At 58.5% G+C, this 22,739-nt stretch overlaps 1 protein-coding gene across 5 annotated transcripts; it reads left to right on the forward strand.

The window, feature by feature from the left end:
* The first annotated feature begins 3,728 nt into the window (after window positions 1-3,728).
* On the forward strand, window positions 3,729-21,002 carry TRMU (tRNA mitochondrial 2-thiouridylase). 5 transcript variants are annotated; one of them, XM_027070429.2, is made up of 11 exons: window positions 3,729-3,884; window positions 6,806-6,971; window positions 9,131-9,237; window positions 11,038-11,160; window positions 14,896-15,068; window positions 16,588-16,641; window positions 16,726-16,792; window positions 18,080-18,180; window positions 19,403-19,547; window positions 19,894-19,976; window positions 20,490-21,002. In XM_027070429.2, the coding sequence occupies exons 1-11, from the start codon at window positions 3,803-3,805 to the stop codon at window positions 20,652-20,654; spliced, it is 1,266 nt and encodes a 421-aa protein (XP_026926230.1). In that variant the 5' UTR covers window positions 3,729-3,802; the 3' UTR covers window positions 20,655-21,002. The 5 variants fall into 5 exon arrangements, with proteins under 5 accessions (XP_026926230.1, XP_026926232.1, XP_053055501.1 ...); XM_027070433.2 differs by lacking the exon at window positions 3,729-3,884 and adding an exon at window positions 8,907-9,027 and having other exon boundaries at window positions 6,956-6,971; window positions 14,955-15,068; XM_027070431.2 differs by lacking the exon at window positions 18,080-18,180.
* Window positions 21,003-22,739: the final 1,737 nt, after the last annotated feature.

Here is a 22,739-nt window from a genome sequence, read left to right on the forward strand (position 1 = left end):
TTCGATTTTAAGGTTATCTTGATTTTTAAGCAGGTGTGACTATTTTAATTATTAATCAGTATGCCAGATTGATGTTAGTCACACTGTTTCCACGAGTGGTTTTATTTAGAAGCTCACTTATTTATTTTGAGAAACAGTAAGCACGAGCATAGGAGGGGCAGAGAGAGAATCCCAGGCAGGTTCCGAGCTGCCAGCTGCGGGGCCTGATGTGGGGCTCGAACCCACGAACTGTGAGGTCACGGGCCGAGCCGAAACCAAGAGTCGGACGCTCAACCGACTGAGCCACCTGGACACCCTTCCCCAAGTGATTTTCAAAATTGAGTATGAAGAAATACTGGTTTAGATGCAGACCCCAAGCCCCACCGCCCCGGTCGGGGGCAGGATCAGCAGTCTGCACCTGCATGCAGACGCCCTGGGCGCGGGCCGTTCTAGGGAGGTGGCGGCCAGGACGGAGGGGGAGGTGAGAGAGGTAAGGAGCCACCTGTCTGAGGAGCGGACCCCTCGGCTGTGCTAAAGCTGGAGCCCTTGGCCCGAGGGCAGGAGGAAACGGAGCTAAGGGCCACTGGGCAGCGTAGTCCCTGCCTGAAGCCGTTCTAATATTTTCTGACAGCCAGCTAGCCTGCGAGCCACTGGTGTGTATAGAGACCTCACTTCTTGAGGAAATTTCTCAGTCTCAGTTCGGTGGCCTCACAGCACACAGCACTACGTGCACCTGCTTTTTGGGCTCCCACCTGGTGTTTCCTGCACGAGACCGGGGCTGAGCGGGGAGAGCCGGGGAGCGGGGGACTGCACTTTGAGCTTTCTCTGGTTAACGCCGGGAACCGGAAGGTGACTCCTGTGGTGTCTGCAGAGGGGAAGCAGACGTCCCGAAGAGGATGGCTGCACCTGTGGGTAGAAGCTTTACGTTCAAAGGCGGGGCTGCTCGGACGTGTGAGCGCCTCGCGCAGTCGTCTGAATAGACCACGGTTAGACTCCGAGCAACTCACCTTGTTGTCTGAATCCCCCCCCCACCCCCCCCCCCCCCGGCTGGTGGGAGCAGGGATCCTGTGGGAAGCCCAGCGGCCCACTCCTCCTCCGTGGCCCCGCGATTCACAGGGGAAAACCCCAAACCTGGAACTGAATCAATTCATTCCCATGTTGTTTTCTTAAAAGTTTTATTTATTTATTAAGTAATCTCTACACGAACCCAAGGTCAAGAGTCGCACGCTCCACGGACTGAGCCGGCCCAGTGCCCCACGTGTTCATGGAGATGAGGCAGGCCGTGTGGCCCCGGGGATGTGGTGGGGGGCAAAGCTCAGGCTTCCCTGCCTAGTGGTGGGAGGGAGGTGCATTGAACTCTTAGCTAATACACGGTCACCTAGTGGGGCTCTGGCCATCCCATCCAAACCCAGGGCGTGAGCTGGGCACTCCGTCCTGGGCCCCTCCCCCCAGGCTGCCTCAGGAGCGGCCAGGCTCTTACTGGGGCCCAGGGGTGCCATCCAATCTGCAGGTGTCCTCAGGCAAGACAGAAGTAATAGGACTCTAATTCTCAAATGGGTGGGAGACGGCCCCCGAAAGGCACGTGTAGGATACGCAGCACCTCCTGGCAGAACGTCCCCCAGGCTCTCTTTTTCCTCCTAAGTGCACCACCCGAAGGGCTCAGTGTGGGAAAGGACACACTGGCCCTGGAGACAGGACCTTGGCTGCCACTAGAGGGCCACCCTCCTGGGTTTAAGAGGCCCAACTTCACCCGGTTTTTATCATATTTCATTAATTTTCTGGTGCAAGCCTCTGAAATCTAATCTTACATCGCTCTTAGCACATGGCACTTGAGAATTCATTGTCTTTCCTATCGCTGCGCCATCCAAAGTAGCTGAAATACCTTGCCTTTAACTGAAAAGCAGCAGAAAATGTAGCAAATGTATCCTGTCTCAGCCACTTTGGCGGGGGGGGGGGGGGGGGGGGGGTGTAGCAGACCTGAAAAAAATCCCTCTGCTTGGGCAGGAAAACTGGGCTTTTGCCCTTGTACCAAACTGCCACATCCAGGAAGGGCGTGGTCCTCTAGACTGAGCCAAAATACCCACCCCGTGGTTCAGCCACTGCCACAGACCCCACTAAAGGTTCACCCCAAAATTTGCCCCAAGGCCAGGTGGCCAAATACTGTGTTTACTCATCTCTTCTGGGAAGTCCAAGATGAAACAGATACTCTCATTGGATGTGTTATTGGGTGACACCCTCTTCAGAAACAGCAGTCGTTCTTGTTTCCCCGAGGGGCCCTGTGACCTTCCTGCCTGTCGGGGAGCTCGCCCTGTGCATGCTCGTGGCACCGGCGGCCACGACTCTCCAGCTGGCAGTTCCTGCTTCTCTTCTGGGAAATGGAGACTGGGGGCCTTCCTCGTTTCTCTCTAGACCCTCGAGGTAGTTCTGTCCTCAGGCAAATGCCTTGCCTTAATAATCATCCGAGTTTAAACACTTGCGCCCACTGTCAACCTGTCAAGAAACTATTGAAAACGAGCCCAGTTCTAACCTGAAGCTTTGCGGGGGGGGGTGGGGGGGGTGGGGGGTGTTATTGGCCCGATTTCCATTTATTTGCATTTGCTGCCGCATTTCCTCCCTGGCATTTTCAAAGCATGGTTCAAATTCTACATGAAACTAATTTAGTGGAGTGGACTACTTTAGACTTCACCACTATGTTGGTGGACTGCAGTATTTCAAAATGAAAAAGAACCAAACGGAACATCTATTATATGTACGTGGCGTATTGCAAAAGTAAAAACCGGTTAGAGAAGCATTCTTTGTGGTTCTGTGTGTAGGTTGGTGTCACCTCTGGGCCACCCTGTAAAACGTGACGCTGGGTTTGAAGTGAATAAAGTTGAGAGTCGCTGACTTACAGAATGCCTGTATTTTGCTGGTGCGGACCACGCAGCTTCTGGTGTCAACCCAAATCAGTCCTTTGGGCCCCGTGACCCTCTTGGTCTGAGCCGGGCCAATCCCCTGCTTTGGTACTCCGCAGTGACCACCTCTTCGCTCTTACAGGCTCTCCGCCCGCCCTGCTCCGTTCAGGTTTCCAATCTGGTCCTCTTCCTTTGCCTTCACCACACCCTCACCCCTCTGCCTTCCCACTGTCTTCCTTTAGGCCCAGCGAATGTCTCCGGGTTCTCCTGTTTCTGTCCTCCAGAAATGTGCCCGCCACCGGTCCTCTGCCCGGCTGCCCCACGCGTGCGCTCCCGTGCGCACTCGTTCAGAACAGCCGATTCTCCCCAGGCACCTGACACGGATCGGGCAGGTCACCCCCTCCTCCGGGAAGAGAAACAACAAGTCCTCCACGGTCTTTCTCATCCCCCCACAGCCATTCGCGCAGCAAGGGCTAGATTCTACCTGCAAGTACATCTCTTCCCTAGGTGGCTGTCACGCCTCCTAACCAGGCTCCCAGCTCGTCCTCTGCGCAGGGCACCCAGGAGAATCTTCCTGAATTTAGATGAGATCACTTGGCTCTCCTGCTTAGAGGTGCCCTCTCCTAGAAACCAGCTCCTCCCCTCCCCCGTCTCCTCGCCCGCCTCCAGCCCGTCCGCGGGTGCACCCGGAAGTAGACGCTAGCCCCGCCCCGGAGCAGCCCACGCAGCTGCGGCAGCGAGCCCGAGCTAGGGTGCGCGTGCAGGGGGCGTGGGCGGGGCCTCGGGAGCGGAAGCCCGGGCAAAGGGCGGAACGTCGCGCGCGGACACACGTTTCCGCCCGGGCCGCGTCTGCAACGCCGCGGCGGGGGCGGGGCTTCCGGCGCGGCGCGGAAGCGGCGACTGCTGTTGGGGAGGTTGGCGGCGTGCGGATGCAGGTGGCGCGGCACGTCGTGTGCGCCCTGTCCGGCGGGGTGGACAGCGCCGTGGCCGCGCTGCTGCTGAAGCGGAGAGGTGAGCGACCCCTCCTCGGAGACGCCGGCTCCCGGCCCCTCACCCTCCACGGGGTGGTCGAGGACGCGCGACCGCCTGGGCGCTCCCCCGCGCGCCGCCAGCCCGGTTACCGACCCAGTGGTAGGGATCCTGACCCTGGGGGGCCGCGCTTCTCCCCGGCTCCGAAGCCCTCTGCCTGGAGTGACGGCGGCGGGGACGGCGCTGACCCTGGGAGGCCGCGGGCGGCCCTGAACGAGCTGACCCCCGCGGCCCAGGGGCCGCGCCGGACAGGCCCTTGCCCTCGAGGTGCCAACGCGTCCTCAGCGCGTCTGCCGAGATGTCAGCGGATCGTCGGTGCTCGCCGTGCCTTGCTGGCGTCTAGAGAGTGCCCGGGGTCGGGAGCCGAGATGAGCTGAATTCCCCATCTGTGTGGTCCTTCTCGTTGTGAGACCTCATCCACTTGGCGACATTCGTGCACTCTCTGCTGTGAGCCCTTTCATTCTGGGCACTTGGAATGCAGGGATGAATGAGGGGTTCCCGACCTCAGGCACGTTAGTTAAGCTCCCCTTTTCTGTGAAGTGGAGCTAATCCTACCTCACTGGCTTAGTGGAAGCATTTAACACATACAGAAGCTTTACCCCAGTGCCCAGCACATGTCAGGCATTGAGAAAACAGCAGTGGTTATTAGCACACACTAACAACTGTAGGTTTCGTGAAAGGCATAGTTGAAGGTGTTAAATAGAAACATCTCTAACTTGAGGACGGGAAAATCAAAGCATCATAGAGGGTGATGGTGTTTGAGGCAAGGCTTGAAGAAGGAAGACTAGGGTTTCACTAAGCAGAGAATTGGGGGCCTGCAGTATGGAGGTAAGTGCTTCTGGCAGAGTCCACAGCTGGAGCAGAAGGTCAGAGGTGTGGCAGTGTTGGCCAGAGGGAGGTGGAAGGAGAGGAGGGTAGAGAAGCAGGTAGCGCCCTGGTTAAGATGTTATTTTAGGCACTTTAGGTTGGGCAGACTTGCAGAGCCCTGGAAGGTCCCCGATGACGTGTGTGACATGTTTTGAGTGACGTGGGCAGGCCAGATACACGGTTTTACTCTTCAGGAAGGTCATCCCCCCCCCCCCCAGCCAGGCTCCAGACTGTTTCACTTCATATGGCAGCCTTTCCTGGGGTTTCCTTCTCAGTGCTGGAAGCTGATGGACTCAGCAAAGGAAGAGCTTGGTCCTCTCCTTGGCATCACAGGCTCTCCTGGTCTTGTTGGAGGTGCACTTGCTGTCATGTGCCCTCTGGAAAGTTCAGGATGGGTGAAGCGCTAAGGTCCCGTCCTAGAGCGCCTGAGCCTGGTGCCCCTGTAAGCGGGTTCCGTCTCCAAGGGAAGAATGAGCAGGCAGATGAGGTTAGAGATGAGTGGAGTTCTAAAGTGACATTCGTGCACCCTCTGCTGTGAGCCTTTCGTTTTTGGGCACTTGGAATGCAGGTGTGAATGGGATGCGTGGAGCTCTCTCCATTCCACAAGCCCTTTTTTGGCTCTGGTTCTGTAATGGGCACTGGGACAGGCTGGACGAGATGTAGTCCCTGCCCTTTGAAGAGCTCCATGCTTCAGTGATTTGCAGAAGGGGGCTGATTGGAACACACCCAACAGAGCCCAGTGTGGTATGAGCTATAAGAGAAGGGAGTCGGGCGCCTGGGTGGCTCAGTCAGTTGCGTGTCCAATTTCAGCTCAGGTCATGATCTCACGGTTCGCATATTCATGTCCCGCATCAGGCTCTGTGCTGACAACTCACAATTCAGAGCCTGGAGCCTGCTTTGGATTCTGTGTGTGTGTGTGTGTGTCTCTCCCTCTCCCTCTCTCTCTCTCTCTCTCTCCTCTCTCTCTCTCTCTCTCTTTCTCTTTCTTTCTTTCTCTCTTTCTGTCTTTGCCCCTCACCTACTTGTGCTCTCCCTCTCTCTCAAAAGTAAATATTAAAAAAAAAGAGAGAGAGAGAGAAGGGAGTCAGGTGCTCTGGGAAGCAGAGTGGGGAGGGCCAGATTAACCGGATTAACCAGCTGGGTGGGGGTGGTCTTGCAAATTTGTAGGTTAGTTTTGGCAAAGCTTTGTCATCCAGTCTCTGTTCTTTGGAGTCATGTGTTCTGGCTTTTGTTACATTGAGCCTACCCATGTAGAAAGAAACATTTCTCCTGCAAGGCAGGCACCTGGGTAGTTCACCTAAGCTGGTCTTTCCAGTATTTGGTTAGGTACTTTGTTACAACAGAAAAGGAAAAACTGGGTCATAAAAGATAAAGTTAGTATAGCATTTATAATCGAATAGCCTAGGGGCGCCTGGGTGGCTCAGTGGGTTAAGCGTCCAACTTGGGTCATGATCTCGTGGTTTGTGGGTTCGAGCCCTGCCCTGCGTCCGGCTTGTGCTGACAGCTCAGAGCCTGGAGCCTACTTCGGATTCTGTGCCTCCCTCTCTGCCCCAACCTAGTCGCATTCTGTCTCTCAAAAATAAACATTAAAAAAAAAAAAAAAAAAAAGTTGAGTTCCTGCTCTCTGATTCATGACTCATTTGCCGAGCCTCTCCCGCATGCTGGGCGTGCATCGTGCTGATGCGGGGGAGAGGGGGGGACACAAAGATGCAAATATACCATCTTGCTTGCCTGGGGGTAAACGCTGGCCAACAGTTGCAGTCCAGCCATGCACTGTGATGTCGGAGGCCTTTACAGAGTGCTGTGGGAGTGTAGCCGAGGGAGCATCTCAGCCAGCCGGCAAGTCAGGTGTCTTGGGCTAAGATGTGAGTCACTTTGAGGGCCTTGTAGCAAAGCAGACATCTCTGGGCGAACCAGCAGATGGTGGTGTGGTGTGGGAGGGGGGCCCGCCGGGGAGCTGCTCGGAGCTCAGAAGCCGCTGCCTTTTCACCCAGGGTTGGTTATGGACTCTGATCTGTGCCTCCTCCCTTCCCCAGGCTACCAGGTGACGGGGGTGTTCATGAAGAACTGGGACTCGCTAGATGAACACGGGGTTTGCACTGCCGACAGAGACTGTGAAGATGCTTACAGAGTTTGCCAGATCCTAGACATCCCGTTCCATCAAGTGTCCTACGTGAAAGAGTATTGGAATGACGTGTTCAGGTGAGTGCGGTTCAGAGACGCGGGAGGCTTCCTCGTGTGCTGTGCCGCCCTTCCCAGGGAAGCCGCGCCGCCCTTCCCAGGGAAGCCGCGCCATAGTTGGCCAGACTGGAGACACGCGGGCAGTGCTGTTTGCATTGGTGCCAGAGGCCACGCGTGGGAGGCCTCAGCCGCCCTGGGAGCTCTCGTCAGAGGCCATGCCTGGGTCCCGGAGCAGCCTGGCTCTCCTTATTGTGCCACCTGCCAGAAGTCTCTTTAATGCCTTCGTGAACCTTGAGTCGTTTCTGCTGCTGACGTAGGGGAAGGTAGCTAAGGCCGGGGTCTTGCCTGGCAGGTGCCACACGGTGGTTCCCGTGCGCGTCAGGGATTGGGGGCTTCTGGGAAAAAGAATTAGGTGATCCACTCTGCCTCTTGAAAACACGAAACACATACACACACAAAGACTTTAAAAATCTAACACGGGGGTGCTTGGCTGGCTCGGTCGGAAGAGCATGCGACTTTTCATCTCGGGGTCGTGAGTTTCAGCCCCACGTTGGGTGTAGAGCTTACTTAAATAAATAAAACTTAAAAAAAAAAAGATCTTAATAACATTCCCAACAATGATTTTTAGGTGCTTGCTCTGTCCTGGGCCCAGTGCCGCCTCTGGGGACATAAAGATAGCACTCTCTGGCTCAGAGACTTCTGAATTCTGTCCAAGACCCACTTGGCCTTCAGGGGTCTCTTGCCATCTCCCTCGCGGGGTGCAGGCAGGGCTTCTCCCCTCCCACTGTACAGGCTCCGCTCTGGTTCTTGCTGATGCCACTGACCTGTCTTTCGTTACACCGCTTAGGGAATGGTTCCCCTGGCTTTTGTAAACCAGCATGAACGCTTAACCTCTTCAACATTCACTCGATACTTGTTTCGTAGAGAATGTTCTGGGGGCTGTGGACATAAGAGAGTAAAGCATGGATTCTACCTTAACTAGTTTACGGTTTAATAAAACGCTTGACAACTTTGGGGGCGCCCGGGTGGCTCCGTCAGCTAAGCGTCTGACTCTTGATCTCAGCTCAGGTCATGAGCTCACGGTTTGTGGGTTCGAGCCCCACGTTGGGCTCTGTGCTGACAGCGCAGCGTCTGCTTGGGATTCTCTCTCTCCTCCTCTCTCTGCGTCTCCTCTGCTCGTGCATGCTGTCTGTCTGTCTCTTTCTCTCTCTCTCTCTCTCTCTCCCTCTCTCTCAAAATAAACCGACATTAAAAAGGAAAACCCTCGATGACTTTCTAGCAATTAAAACAAGAGAAGTACGGAGCAACACGAGTTTTATCCGTTCTGAGCGGAGTGACAGGCGGGAGGAACACAGCTCGGCATCGCCTGCTGAGGTTGGAGATGCTCATGTGACTGGGACCTTGTGCAGGTTCTTAGTTTGTCTTCATAACGTGACCCTCGCGGTCAGCGTTGTTGTCTGTAACCGTCGTGGGTCAGTGAGGAGCGACACGGTCCCACCTGCCCACCGTACAACCTGTCGCGCGAGTACACACGGACGTGGTCCTCCCGAAGTGACTGCTCTAAGACACGAAGCTCTTGCCGAACGGTCTTTGTGTCCGGGCAGCCGGCCGGTTAGAACAGGAGTCCAGCTGGGCTGCCGCTGCCCTGGCGGCCCCCAGGGCCCCTCTGGAGCGTGTCAGCCACGTGGGAGAGGTCCTTGCTGGCACGTTTGCCCAGGGCCCTGGGTCGCCAGGCCGCTGGTGGAACAGCTAGTAGAGCCCCGGTTGTCGCTCTGGATGAGGTCGTTCCCGCGCTGTCTCCGGCACGTTCTTCACTCGAGCCGCCTTTTGTGGGCGAAGTCAGGGGAGGCTGGAGTTGGGTCAGTCCCCCTTCCCTCCCCCGCGCCCCGTGAGCCTCTGGGGAGACAGAACGGCCGCTGAGCCGTAGTGGCCGGTGATACCTGACTTTCTGTCCAGGTTTATTCACTGTCATAGATCCAGACGGGAAGTGCCCCCGGCTTTAAAGGAATATTTGATGAAAATACTGGAAACGGCCGTATACCGAAGCTCTCCTATTTTACGGAAAATTATGGTTTTGGTAAGAGAAGGAGAAACCAAGTTAAGCAAGTAACTTAACAGACGTATTTTTTTTTGAGGAATGTTTCGCACTCAGAAACAAAAGTCTTTTTCTTCTATTCCAGTGATTTTTTAAGTGAATACGAGAAAGGAAGGACTCCCAATCCTGACATAGTTTGCAACAAGCATATCAAATTCAGCTGTTTTTTCCATTATGCTGTGGATAATCTCGGTAAGTAATTTCATTATTTCCATTTAATCTTTTTAAAGTCACAAGGTTTTCAGAGATAGTCAGCAGCCAAATCCTCGTAAACAGTTTCGTCTTCCAGAAGGAAAGGAAGCGGTGAAAACAGTAATATTCTATCTCACCGAGTAAGAAAGAACTTTCTGGCAATATGCAAATGACAGGGTCGCACGGAAGAGCGCGCGCGTCTTCACCGTGGACCGCGTGGGTGCGAGGACTGTGCTGTTGGTTCAGGAGCCACGAACTTGAGAACATCCTGCGGAAACACAGGGTCACTGGCGGAGAGCTGAGAGCTGAGGTCCAGTTCTGCTCAGAACAGCACCGGTTCCAGGCGTGCTTATAGTTAGCGGAAGTTTCCCAAGCCTGAGTTAGAGCTCAGCAAAGTCGGCGTTTGGTTTCTTGCTGGTCCTCCTTTTTGCTAGTCCTGCTGAGACGTTCTCAGCAGGCTTTCTTCGTGGCTTTCTGCTCTGCCTTGAGAACAGGTCTGGGTCTGTACCTGATTCTGGATTCTGGGTCTCTGTTTCTCTGGATTTGAAGCCACGTTTTGGTGGTCTGTTGTAAAAGCCCATCGAGGGGTGCCTGGGTGGCTCAGTCAGTTGAGCGTCTGACTCTCAATTTCTGCTCAGGTCGTGATCCTGGAGTCACGGGATCAAGCCCCACATCGGGCTCCGTGCTGAGTCTGAGCCGTTTTGGGACTCTGTCTCTCTCTCTGTCCCCCTCTGCCCCTGCCCTGCATGCACACACACGCGCCCTCTAGAAACAAAACCACCCATCGTGGCCCTGCCACCTGTAGACGGCTGACCTGCAGATCTTGTCTACTCTGGTAGTTCTCCTCGCTCGTGTCCGTGTGCCCGTTGGGGCGCCCCTCTTCCTTCGTGTGAACTTCCCTGATGCCCACTTGCTTGCTCGGACCGTCTGCGTGTCTGCTGCTGTGACGCCCACCGTCCTGTTCCTGTGTCCTGCTGTTGCCGGAGCTCCCACTTCTGGCCCCTCGGTTCATTCTGTCCCGGGCGGCTCACCCTGCCGTGTGCGGCCATGCGCCAAGACGTGTTATTGTGACTGTCCTGTGCGGGCAGTCCACTAGTGTCACCAGACTGCTGGCCTCTCTGTCCCGTCAGCACTGCTGTGGCGACGTAGGTGGGCCCAGAGCAGGCTCGCGGATCGAGCGTACGAGCGACCGCAGCCGAGGGGGTGGCAGAACGTGGGTTCACAGACCACGATGACGCCTGCGAAACGGACTCCAAAAGTCCGGATGACTTTGAATGGCTAACGTCAGAACTGAATGTGAGGAGAAAGAAATGCAGGCTCGACGGCCCATTCTCGTACGCTATCGGGCCCAGGTCTGGGGCCCCAGGAGCGGCCCTCGAGCCTGCGGTCTGGCGTCTGCCGTGCCCTGCCCCGGTGGGCCGCGTCTGGGGGGCTGACATTTAGCCCCATTTTGTTCTGGGGGGGCGTGACCGGTCCCTGGATTGTGTGTTGACTACGGTTTTGAGCGTGTGAGGAGACCGGGCATCTGGTGGGCCATGCGATCGCTGTGGGGTCTTAAAGGTTCTTCACAGGTTCCTAAAGCTGCACTGGAACCTTGTAGCAAGATTGTATCAGTTTAAATGAAGAGTTAAAGGTGAGCCTCCCTCCCCTGGACCGACCCCGTGTGGAGGCGGCCCTCTGCAGACCATCCAGTACGAGGCTCGGCGTCCGCGTGCTTCGTTGAGCTCCCCAGGCCCGAGGAGGCCACGGCCGGCCATTGCGCGTCTGAAGTTTGATCTTGTGTTTTTAAAAACCTCACAGGAGCAGACGCGGTCGCCACAGGTCACTATGCCAGAACCTCACTGGAAGATGAGGAAGTCTTTCAGCAGAAGCGCATTAAGAGGCCAGAAGGGCTTTTCAGAGATCGATTTGAAGTTAGAAATGGTAAGTTAAAGCGCCCAGGTCAGACCTTAAGTATTTGTGCACAGAGGAAAATGTTTCGGAGAGTAGCAACGGGTCGCTCTCTGAGCAGGCCCTCCAGGTCTCTGTGTTCCAGACTAGCTTGCTTGTTTTGAAAAAGTACAGTTACCAAGAGGGCTGTCTGCCCTCAGAGCCCGGGATTAGGCAGCGGGAGTCCCGGTCGGGCGCCTGGGCACCGGCTGGCTGGAACCTGAATCTGGTGTGCAGCCCAGTTCTGTACGCTGGGTGCTGGTGATTTGAGGGTTCCCGTGATATTTGAGGAGATGCTTGATAGCTGGAGTGCTCACAGGCCTCGTTATTTACCATCAAGTTCTCGAGGGCTCGAGAACTTACCCAGTGTGACCCAGGTGCTGGGGCCTGATGCTCAGGCCGGTGGAAAATCCGTTCACAGAGATCACGTATGCAGATCAGTTTATGTGCGTTAGAGGGAGCACAGTTTCACCTTTCTAGAAAAACGCCCAACTGCTGGCTTGTCCTGGCACACATCTGTTGGTAGAAAAGAGGAATTCGCGTCACCATAAAGTGAGAGACAAAATGGGCCCAGAGCCATATGCGAGTGGGAAGTTTCCACTGATGTGGGAGCACTGAAGGGTTGGCACTGTGCACGTGCGCCCTGCTGACCGCCTGCCTCACGGCACCTTCCCCTTTGCCCCAAGCCCAGGCTGTTACAGGCACACGTTCCATTGGCTCCTCTTAGAGTGGAGGTGGATAGTCTTGTCCCGTCTCACAGATGAGGAAACTGAGGCTTGGATGAAGTCATTTGGCCAGGGTGCCTCTGGTGGTAATGTGATAGGGTCCCCTCCCTAAGGAAAGAAAAAAAAAAACCTCAAGGCAAGCTGGCCACACACGTACGTGACCGCGCCTTCCCTCATGACCTTGTAACGTGAGATCACTTAATCAGACTGCATGTTTGTGTGTTACTATATATGGAAGACAAAGAAGTAAAAAACACACAAAAAATCTACGCCACGTGGAGTTCGGGGCTCCGTTTTTTGGGTACGAACCCAACTGAGCGGCGCCGGCAGGAATAAAGCTGCTTCCTGGAAAGAAGAGCCTCGGGGTCGCGACTCTGTGCGAGAATCCCGCCGCATTACACCTGGATCCCAGCCCAGTTCTGCCCGGCTCCACAGCTTACGCTCGTCCTGCTGTGCCAGGCCCCAGTTGGGCTCTGTCCTCCGTGTCTCTGGGCCTGGTCGGAAGGCCACGGCCATCGTGCTGCAGGGGCCCCCAGGGTGCTGGCTGTTGCCCGGCAGCCCTTCTTCCTCCACGGCACAGGGCGCTCAGATCGCCTTCCCGGCCTGCGCAGGCCCAGCACATACTGCTGTCTGCCAGGTGCTGGGCCTCTGGCCTCAGGTACAGACGTGGGGGAGAGGACAGGCGCCTTCTGCCCCCCTCCCAGCCGCTCCCCGCCACTCTTCTGGAAGCCGCTCCACGCGGGGGAAGAGCGCAGACCCCGCCACTCGGGGGCGCCACAGCAGGATCCACCGAGTAAATACGGACTGAAGGGTCCTGAGTAGATGAAGGGTTTATTTCCATGTGGAACAGGCATGCTCACTTGTCTCCTAGAACACGGTTTGCCTTCCAGAGCCGTCTGGACCTTTCTGCTAGGCCACAGGCACTCTGAAACTTGTGATTGCGTTGACCTCTGTTTTGTTGAGTAATTTTAACGTGTGGTGGTCTTAATAATATAACCGTGTCTTTGTGTTAGTGTGTTTTTTAGGCACACTAGAGCTTTTTATTGAATTCTTACTTAGTTGCCCCAGAGACCTGGAATAGAGCCTCCTGGCCTGGGCCCGGGCCCCGGGGAGAGCGCGCGCAGGGTCGGGTGGCCCCCAGAGCCGACGTTCCTGGGCCCTGGCCTTGTGTCTGGTTACCTCACCTGTGCAAAGTGGGGGCGCCGTCGGCCAGCCACGGGCGTGAGGTTCAGGGTTGTGCGAAGGTTCCTGGCACGTGCATATCTCCCAGATGTTCCTGTCCGTGCTTTAACGGTTGTCAACTTGTTTTTTTTAAATCGTAGGTTTTGAGGGGCGCCTGGGTGGCTCAGTCGGTTGAGCATCTGACTTCAGCTCAGGTCATGATCTCACAGTTTGTGAGTTCGAGCCCTGCATCAGGCTCTGTGCTGATAGCTCGGAGCCTGGAGCCTGCTTTGGTTCCGTGTCTCCCTCTCTCTCTGCCCCTCCCCCACTCATGCTCTGTCTGTCTCTTTCAAAAATAAATAAAAACATTAAAAAAAAATTTTTTTTTAAATCATAGTTTTTGAGTTTGTTTTAAAAAACTCCAAACTGTGAGGATTTGCTTCCAAGGTCCTGGGGTTTTCATGTGGACGCTGTTTGACTGGGTTTTGTTTTGAAACAACAAGGAGCATTAGGCAAACGAGCATGCCTACCGATGGCCGGGTGGCCGAACTCTGTTTTTCATTTTCAACTGATTCTGTTGCTTTGTGCCTAGAAAACTAGGGAATAGCACCCACCTGCACCTGCACCGTTCCATTGAACCCCTTCAGTGATCCCAGCCTCGGTTTCCTCGTCTGTAAAATGGGGAGAGTCCAACTTTGCACGGCAAAAGTGAGAATCAGGGTTGAGGTCACGGGTGAACATGACCTGCACAGAGCCCGTGTTCCACACGTGACTGTGCCAGGCTGACCGGCACACGTGTGTTTGGGCCCGTCGCACGAGGTAGTGTGCCCTCAGGGTGACGGGTGGCGGCCTCTCGGCACCGTGTACCGGTAGCCTGCGTAGCTTTTCCCGTCGGTCCCTGAACCTCGGAGCGGGAGCTTGACGGTCCCAGTCGTGGAGGTGCCACCGCGTGCCGGGCCGGGTCAGTGGGGCCCAGTGCTGGAGCTGGGCCGCCTCCGATGCGGGGTCCCAGGGCCACGGTCAGTCACACCTGTGCACCGTTGCCTGAGAGCCAGAGACGGTTTTCTCTCTAGTGGGGGCACCGGAGCGCCACACAGACTCCTGTGTGACTCTCAGCAGGAAGCGTTGAGCTGAGGAAGGGGAGGAGTTCGAGGCACTCTTGCGGGCCTGGGGCCTGGGGGCAGCCGGGGCGCGACACTGTGGCGGTGTGGGGAACCGCACAGCTGACCCCACGTGGGGGGTGTCTGGGGGTCCTGTCACCCACTCGCCTCCCACGTGGCTGCGCGTTTTAGACAGTTCACCTTAGCACTTCAGAACGGTTTCACGTGGCATTTAAAATACTGTCATCTAATGTGCGAACTGGAATAAATTTCCTTATCGCATAAAATCCGCCTTCCCTGTATCTTTTTTTTTTTTTAATGTTTATTTTTGAGAGAGACCGAGCGCGCGAGCACGAGCAGGGGAGGGGCAGAGAGAGGGGGAGACACAGAATCCGAAGCAGGCCCCAGGGTCTGAGCCATCAGCACAGAGCCCGATGCGGGGCTCGAACTCAACAGATTGTGAGATCATGACCTGAGCCGAAGTCGGACGCCTAACCGACTGAGCCCCCCGGGCGCCCCTCCCCTGCATCGTTTTTAATGGTAGATGAATTAGGGAGAGTTTTTCTCCCCTTACCCGTGGTGATCGTCTGTTGTGTTTTTTGTCTTTCTAGTAGTCTGCTTGTGAGTATAGATTTTTGCTTCTGACAGGCCAGGGAGAGTCCGAGTAGAGGGAAAGACGTTATTCGGAGCAAAGTACCATCATTTTTATTTCTGCAACTTGTTTTGTTCTTTACTCTCGGCAGCGGTAAAGCTTCTGCAAGCAGCTGACAGCTTTAAAGACCAGACCTTCTTTCTCAGCCAGGTTTCCCAAGATGCCCTGAGGAGAACCCTTTTCCCTCTGGGGGGATTAACGAAAGATTTTGTCAAGAAAATAGCTGCAGAGAACAGACTTCATCATGTGCTTCAGAAGAAAGAGGTAGGGTCGAGGGCGCTGTGCTCGCGTCACCCTCTCCGCAGTCTGGGGAGAAGCAGGGCCCTGGGGTCACCGCCCCGTGTCCTCCCCAGGCTCTAACGTCAGGAGAGAGTGGGGTCGCGCGCTCTGGGAGGCCCTGTGCACATTCAGAAGGCCGCTGAGACGGGACTTCTCCGCCCCCCCCCCCCCGACCCCTCCGCGGCCCCACTCCGGGGTGGGCAGCTTTTCACAGCAGCCGTGGTGGCTCAGTGGGTGCTCTTGGCCCAGCCTGCCGGGCAAGGGTGGCACAGTGAGGACCAGGCCCCGAGATGCCCCGGGCCAGGGCTCCGGCGCTGCCTGCACTCGTCCAGCCCCTCAGTCGAGGGTGCTGTGCTCCGGGCCTGTGAGGGTGGGTGAGGAGTACACGGTGTCTTCACGAAGCAAACCACCGTAAAATTAGACAACGTCTGTGTAGGACATTAGAGGATCCTGTGAAAGGAATTCCTCACACCAGGGGGCTCTAACTAGATCGGGCTTGACCCCCACCCGAGGACGGGCTCCTAGGAGTTAACGTTTACCTAAGACCTCGGGATGAACAGGCTTTAGTGTCACAGAGAGGGCTGGTGGGGGGAGACAGTCCCAATAGTGCAAAGAGCATGTGCAAAGGCCCTGAGGCAAGAAAGAGCCCATGCATTGGAGTGAAGGTGAGGGCAGCGTGGTGGAGGTTCAGTGCTAGGGGATGGTCCCGCAGGCTCGGTGCGCTCGGTCTGACCGGGTGACGTCCAGGGTTGGGCACGAGCATGACCGTCCCTTCCCAGGACCACATCCTTTGACACATCCCGCCACCCATCATCTCTCTTCCTCTGTTTACCTGTTCAATTTCTGGGTGTGGCTCTGTGGCGGGAGCTGGGGGAGGGGGCACCACACTGCAGAGACGCACCGTAGAGAACAGGCCAGAAAGCCGTGACGGGACAGGAGCCGCATGGAGCGCGTTCCAGCGTGTCTTCTGTGCTGGAGTAGGCCTCCCTGAGGGCGTCCTCTCTTCCACGGACTCTGCTGTGATGCTTCAGCTTCTGGCCCACCCCCTCTACTTCCGGGTCCTGCTCTGGCCCCCGTGTCCCCCATGGCTCCCGGACGGTGGTCTGACGGCTCGCACGGCTGTCATTTTCTCTCCTGGGGCAGCTGGGCTGACGTCTGCCGCGCAGGGGCCACATCCTGCCAGGGGTGGACGTGATGGTGGCCTCGCTGAGCTCATAAGATCCAGGGTCGGGGTCCATTATTTAAGACCCGGCTAAGAGGAGAGGCTAGGAGGTTCTGCGGGCCCCTCGGGTCTGTTTGTGGGTGTGACTGGTGTCTGTGGGTGCTGGCCGAGGAAAGCCAGGCCCGGAGCCCGGAGGTGTGCCGAGGCTCAAGGCAGGCGGTGGGGCCCGGCGAGGCCCAGGTGCCCGTCTCTCGTTCTCCCGGCCTGGCTGGTCCTCGTGTCCTCGTGCGGACGCCGGCTGCCTGTTCGTTCGCCTCACGCACAGCCCTCCTTTCGTTTCAGAGCATGGGCATCTGCTTCGTCGGTAAAAGAAATTTTGAAAATTTCATCCTTCAGGTGAGTGTTCTTTGACGCGTGAGTGTGGACCCGTGTTTCTGCTCTGGACTTGGATCCGTTAGTAAGGAAGTGCTTGTTTTCCAGTATCTGCAGCCTCGGCCTGGTAAATTTATTTCCATAGAAGACAATAGAGTTCTGGGAACACATAAAGGTGAGACACAGCCTCGGGCTGCCCTGTTGTAAACTCCCCGAGTCGTGGAGCGGGCTTCCGCTGTGGGAAATTGAGGCGAGAAGCCTGTAATTCCTTCCACATCTGCCCGTGAGTCTGAGAAGCCTGTGGGTGGGGGTCGCGGGTGAGCGAGGGAGCGTGGTGGCGGCTGTGGCCGGGAGGCATTGCGGCTCAGAGAGGGGTGCCATCCGAGTCAGAAAGACTTCGCTCTCCGGTTAGGTGTTCTGTCCCTGCACGTGGAATTATCTGTATGAAAAGAAAACATTCCACCCTCGTGGAAGAAGTGTGATCGACTGATTCCAGAGTAGGAGCTTCCAGATCTAGAACAAGGAAGAGGTGGGATCGGAGGGTGTCCGCATAAGGCAGCGGTGTTGCACTTGGGGTGCTGCTTGCTCACGCGCAGGCGTTTTCAGGGGGGCACCGTGAGCTTGCACAGAGCGGGTGTGGGGAGGCTGCGACCGACTAATCAGGCGCCAGCATTCACAGCCCGGGGGGGGGGGGATAGATGTTGGGTTGGTGAGTGGTGGGTCTGTGCCCTGGAGCCAGAGAAGCCCTCGGGCCCTGGATGGCCAGGTAGGTCTTGACCCAGAGCGTGCCTGACCTGGTGGGGGGCAGGGGCTGGTGCTCAGATGTGGCCAGTCTCACAGGTGGTTCTTTGGAATCCACCGCCCCAGTTTGGGTAGATGGCTTCACTTTCCTGTCGGGGGTGGGCTTTTACGTCCCCGAGCGGAGACAGGTGGAGGCGACAGCCTTGCTGGGGACAGAACTGCAGGGTGCTGCCTGCCCGTCTCCAGCACGGTGGCCCGGGGCACTGTGATCCCCTCAGGAGGGAGGGAGGGGGTGGTGGCTTGGCCATCTGGTCTTGTGATGTTTTTCCGCGGGGATGGAGGAGTGCACAGAGCAGTCGGGGGCGGCCCGGATGCCACAGCCCCCGTGCGGTTTGTACGTCAGAGGGGCTGGTGGACGCTCGGCAGGAAGGGGTCGTGGGCCCGGAGGACGCCCAGTCTACCTTCTAAAGGAGCTTTCCTGCTGCTCGCGGGTCGGGCGGTCCAGCAAGTGGAATTGGCTCCTTCCGGGGCTGCGAGGTGCAGCCTCACCCAGGCGCGGGGCAGGGCCTGGACGAGCTCAGCTGTGTGGTCAGGACTACCCCTCGGCGGTGGTCCGCGGAGCCTCCTGACTGTCCCCCTTCCTCCACCCCTTCCGGTTAGGAGGGGTGTGCTGTTTGGGAGGGGGCTGGTGCCAGTCCCCTGAGAAACTGTATTTCCGTAGGTTGGTTCCTGTATACTTTGGGCCAGAGAGCCAGGATAGGCGGCTTACGCGAGCCCTGGTATGTGGTGGAGAAGGACGGCACCAAGGGTGACGTGTTTGTGGTGAGTCGGGCTGGCCTTTTAGGCAGGTGACAGAGGTCTGTGTTTGGCACAGCCCACAGTGTGTGTGAGACCAGGCAGGGCTGCTGAGACCCTACGGAGCGGCAGTGATTGACGGACCACCCTTGCCTTTCCTCTGCGTCCTCCTGGGACTGGCCCAAGGTACCAGGAGTTTGTTTAAGGTACTCCTTGGGCTCTTACCATACACCGGTCGCTCTAGCAGTTGTGTCGTTAGCTGCTACGTGTAGATACTGTTTGTTAGGAGAGAGCCCGAAGGTCCACAGAGAGGAGGTAGCTTCAGTGCTTGGGACGGGGCTCGCCCAGGCTCCAGCAAGTCATTGGTCCAAGCGGAGCCAGGACCAGACCGGTTTGTGTGCCACAGCGGGGCCCCGGACCTCCGTGCCCCCCCACCCCCCGTCCCTGGGCTCTAGAGCAGGGCTTCACAAAGGGGGTGCGTTTGCCCTGCACCCCGGGACGTTCGGCAGTGTCCCCTGCTGGATCGAGGCCGGGGTGCTGCTAACATCCTACAGGATAGCCCCTCCCCCCTGACAGTGGCCCTGCTCTGAGAGAGCGGGGTGCCATCTCATGCTGTCACATAACCGGGGGATCTTGTCTTAGACACCGGCCGAGAGGCCAGTTGGCTTCGCCCCCTGATTCTGGGTATCTCCTTCCAGGAAGAGCTGTCAGGCATAGAAGCCGGGTCAGGGGTTGTGGTCGTGTATGAATTAAAGTGGTTTTAGAGTAAAATTTCAGTGGTCTGTTTTGCTTTTAGAAAAACCCATAGGGTCATCAGCTGACGTTTGTCCCCATGAGGATATCCTTGCCGGGGGGGGGGGGAGGGGTGGGGACAGGGCCCCAGGGGCAGATGGCCCCAGCACAGCCCCGGGGAGCCTGCCCTGTCCCTTCTCTCCTCAGCCGCTTGGTGTGTGATGGGCTTCCTGAGGTGACCTTTTTGAAAGACAAGCCAGCGTGCGCCAGGCAGGTGGGGGCAGCAAGGCGTGAACTTGCAGGCAGCGTGCTGTGGTCAGCCGCCCGCCGTGTGTGACCGTGACGAGACACTTTCCCTCCTGGGCCTTGGTTTCCTCCCGTGTGGAACGGGGACCGGAAGGCCGTGGGCTGGTCCCGAGTCTCCGTGGCCGATGCCCCAGTTACCAGTAGGCGTGCGGTTGGGTGGGCGCCCCCGCCAGGGGCTTCGGTGCCCTGACCTGCACGCTCCGCTCCGCAGGCCCCCCGGACAGACCACCCGGCTCTGTACCGGGACCTGCTGCGGACCAGCCGCGTGCACTGGATCGCAGAGGAGCCGCCCGCCGCCCTGGTCCGCGACAAGATGATGGAGTGCCACTTCCGGTTCCGCCACCAGATGGCGCTAGGTGACTGAGCGGGAGGGTCCCTTCAGACAGGGGCGCCCAATTGAGAGCAGCGGCCGCCGTGAGACCCGCTGCCCGACGGTCCCCCACCGTTAGGTTGGATGACCCCTTCCAAACCCCTGTTCAAGGGCCAGCCCTGGGAGCGGCACCGGGAGGCTCGAGGCCGGCCTAGCCTCCGTCGTCGGTGCCGCGGGCAGGGGCTGCGGCTGTGGCGGCCGGGCCGTAGGTGGTGCGTGCGCCTGTGGGCCCCGGCGGGCGGGGCTCCTTCCTCCCTGGGGGTGCGAGGCCTGGGGCAGACCACGCGTGGAGAGGCCGGTGCCCCCTCTAAGGACCCCTCTCTCGTACACAGTGCCGTGCGTGCTGACCCTCAATCAAGACGGCACCGTGTGGGTGACGGCCGTGAAGGCCGTGCGGGCCCTCGCCCCGGGACAGGTGAGTCGGGCACGCCCGGCCCTGTGCTGTGCTGCAGAGGGAGGAGGGAGAGCCCGGCTGGTAGGCAGGACGGGGCCTCACACGACCCCTGGGGGTGCAGGGCCTGGAGCCCCTGGGCGTTAGGACTGGCTCAGCTGAGAGGGCTCTGGCCAGTGGGCTTCGTGCTCCGGAAGGACGTGCCGCGCTTCCTCCCCACCAGGGCACCCAGTTCACGGGGTGGGGGCTGACGTGCGGAGCGGGTGTGGGTGCTCAGGTCACCCGGGCAGCGAGGGTGGAAGCCGCGGCCAGCCCCGCGCCCGGCATGCCTCCCCCAGGCATGACAGCAGTGAGGGCTGCTCCTGCTTGGCCACTGGGAGGCCCAGCTGCCCTGTCTTGGCCCGTGGGGGCGGGGACAGAGGAGGGGCAGGCAGAGCGTTGCCCCTCCCCCTCTCCCCCACCCCCGCACTGCTGGCTGCTTGTGGGCGTCTGGCGCCAGGTCCCACTGCTGGTGACACGGGCCTCTTTCCTCTTCAGTTTGCCGTCTTCTACAAAGGGGATGAGTGTCTGGGCAGCGGGAAAATCCTGCGCTTGGGGCCGTCTGCCTACATACTCCAGAAGGGCAAGAGCAAGTCCAGGGTGTCCACCGAGGGCCCCAGCGATGGCCCGGGCAGCGGCCCAGGGTTGGGTCCCACGCTCTGAAGGAGGCGCGGCTGCTGGCAAGCGCCAGGCGCGGACACGGAGGAACAGAGCCTGGGGTGGGGCAGCGAGGGGGAGCTTGGCGGGGTGTGCGGCCCCAGTTCCCTCCAGGCTGGCTGAGCTTCCAGAAAGCCGCCAGAGCCAAGGAGAGTCCCGGAGAGGCCAGCCCTGGCTTCTCCAAGTCGGCGCTCTGGCCAGAAAGACTTGCTGGCTAGTGGGTGTGTCCCAAGTGCCCCATTTCTAGAGTGGCTCTTTCATGCTCCCTGGAAAGTTTCCCACCTGCAGGCACGCAGGGGACCTGGCCGAGGAGGCTGCGGGGACAGCAGCAGTCAATAAAACATCTGTCTGGGACACGGATTCTGACGGGGGTCTCCTGGGGGGTGGAAGCCGCAGGTGCAGAGAGGCAGGCAGACAGTTCAGAGGCAGGAGGAGGGTTGGAGGCCTCGCTCCCCGCTCCCACCTCCCCGCTCCCACCGTGCCCTCCCTCCCCTGTGGCGGGGGATGGGGGCGGGTGTTGGACTTGAGCCAAGCCCCACCTGCAAGGGCGCCCTCGGGGTGTGTGAGGGCCTGAGGACCAGAGGCCCCCCTCCCCCTGCAGAATGCTCGGTGCCCCGGCTGCCTCCCAGGGAAGGCCTGAGGGGCCTGCGTCCCAGGGAGGAGGGCAGCGTGTGCCTGTGTGTCTCCGTCTGTCTGGGCTGCTGGCACCGGCCATCTCGGGTGGGGCCGCTTACAAACGACACGTTTGCTCCTCGCGGTTGCAGAGACCAGAAGTCCGAGGTCAGGGTGCCAGCGGGGTCGGCCGAGCCTCCCCTGAAGGTTCACAGCCGACCGCTCGCTGTGTCCTCACGCGGCCAAAGGGTGAGGGGGTCTTTCTGGGGCTTCTTACAGGAACACTAACCCCGTTCGCCAGGAATCCACCCAGGAATCCACCCTCGTGACCTAAGTGCCTTCCGAAGGTCTCATCTCTTAATACTGTTACGTTGGGGATTCAGGGTTTCGACATTCCGGTTTTGGCGGGGGCACACTCAACTCAGCCCGTAGCATAGGTGTGCGTGCATGCGTGCATTTTGTGGCACAGGCCAGGCCGAGAACTGCCTGGCAAGTGAGGATAAAAACTTCAGAGCCAGCTGTGCTGAGTGGGCGACAGACACGCGTTGGCCCCGGGGCATTTTCATCACCGCAGAGTCCTGGAGAGCCCCTCGCCTGCTGTGTGTGCAGTAAGGGCTCCTTTGGGCAACAGCCCCAGGCCTTGGGAGTGGGAAGTATGGAGACGCTCTGCCTGGGGGTGTGGGGGAGTTGTCAGGTGGGTCAGGCAGGAAATCGGCCTTTCCTAGGGACGCCTGGCCGTGTCTGGGCCCCACTGCCTCCAGCTTGCCTGCCCTGCAGGTGGGGCCTGGGCAGGGCAGCACCCCCTCCAGGCTTCCTGGTGCTTCGCCCCAAGGGCTCAGCCCCCTGCTCTGCTAAGGACAGAGAGCCTGGGCTCCCTTCTCTCACTGGCCTCAGACCCAGCACATTCTTGGTGCTTTGAGCTTCTGTGGGGGCCAGAAGTGTGGTTCCCTGTCTTCTAAGGACAGAAGGTTCTAGACTAGAGGTAGCATAGCCCTCCAGGCATGGTGCTGCAGGAGAAGCACCCGGGAAGGTTGTCACGTGGCCCCGCCCTTCAGGGCCTGTAGTGGGGACAGGACCAGTCCTGGGTCTGGGTCCCAGGGGTGTGAACCCCCTCCCCCTGAGGCAGATCACAGGCCCCAGAGGACTACCGTGAGAAGTGGGCTTCCTTCTGAACGGGAGGGAGGCCTAGGTGGTTTTGAGCAGAAAATCCCTCTGGTCTCTGAGGTACGGGTGGGAGCGAACAGATCAGGTGGGTTGTGGGCCTGGAGAAGGAGGCAGGCCGTTGGATTCAGGCAGTCGGGTGTGGCAGGTCGGGAGGGGGGGCGGGTGACTGAGACCTGTGTCTGGACGGGGTCCCGCTGCCCTTGGTTCTCCGTGTGCGTCAGGACGGCTGTGCTTCAGAGCAGAGGGGCCGCCGTCCCGTGTAGCCGGGAAGGGAGGCCTGGGCCGGGCACCCCGCTCGGCGCCTGCCTCAGCCTT

This window comes from Acinonyx jubatus, chromosome B4 (assembly GCF_027475565.1).
Source record: "Acinonyx jubatus isolate Ajub_Pintada_27869175 chromosome B4, VMU_Ajub_asm_v1.0, whole genome shotgun sequence".
NCBI lineage: Eukaryota > Metazoa > Chordata > Mammalia > Carnivora > Felidae > Acinonyx > Acinonyx jubatus.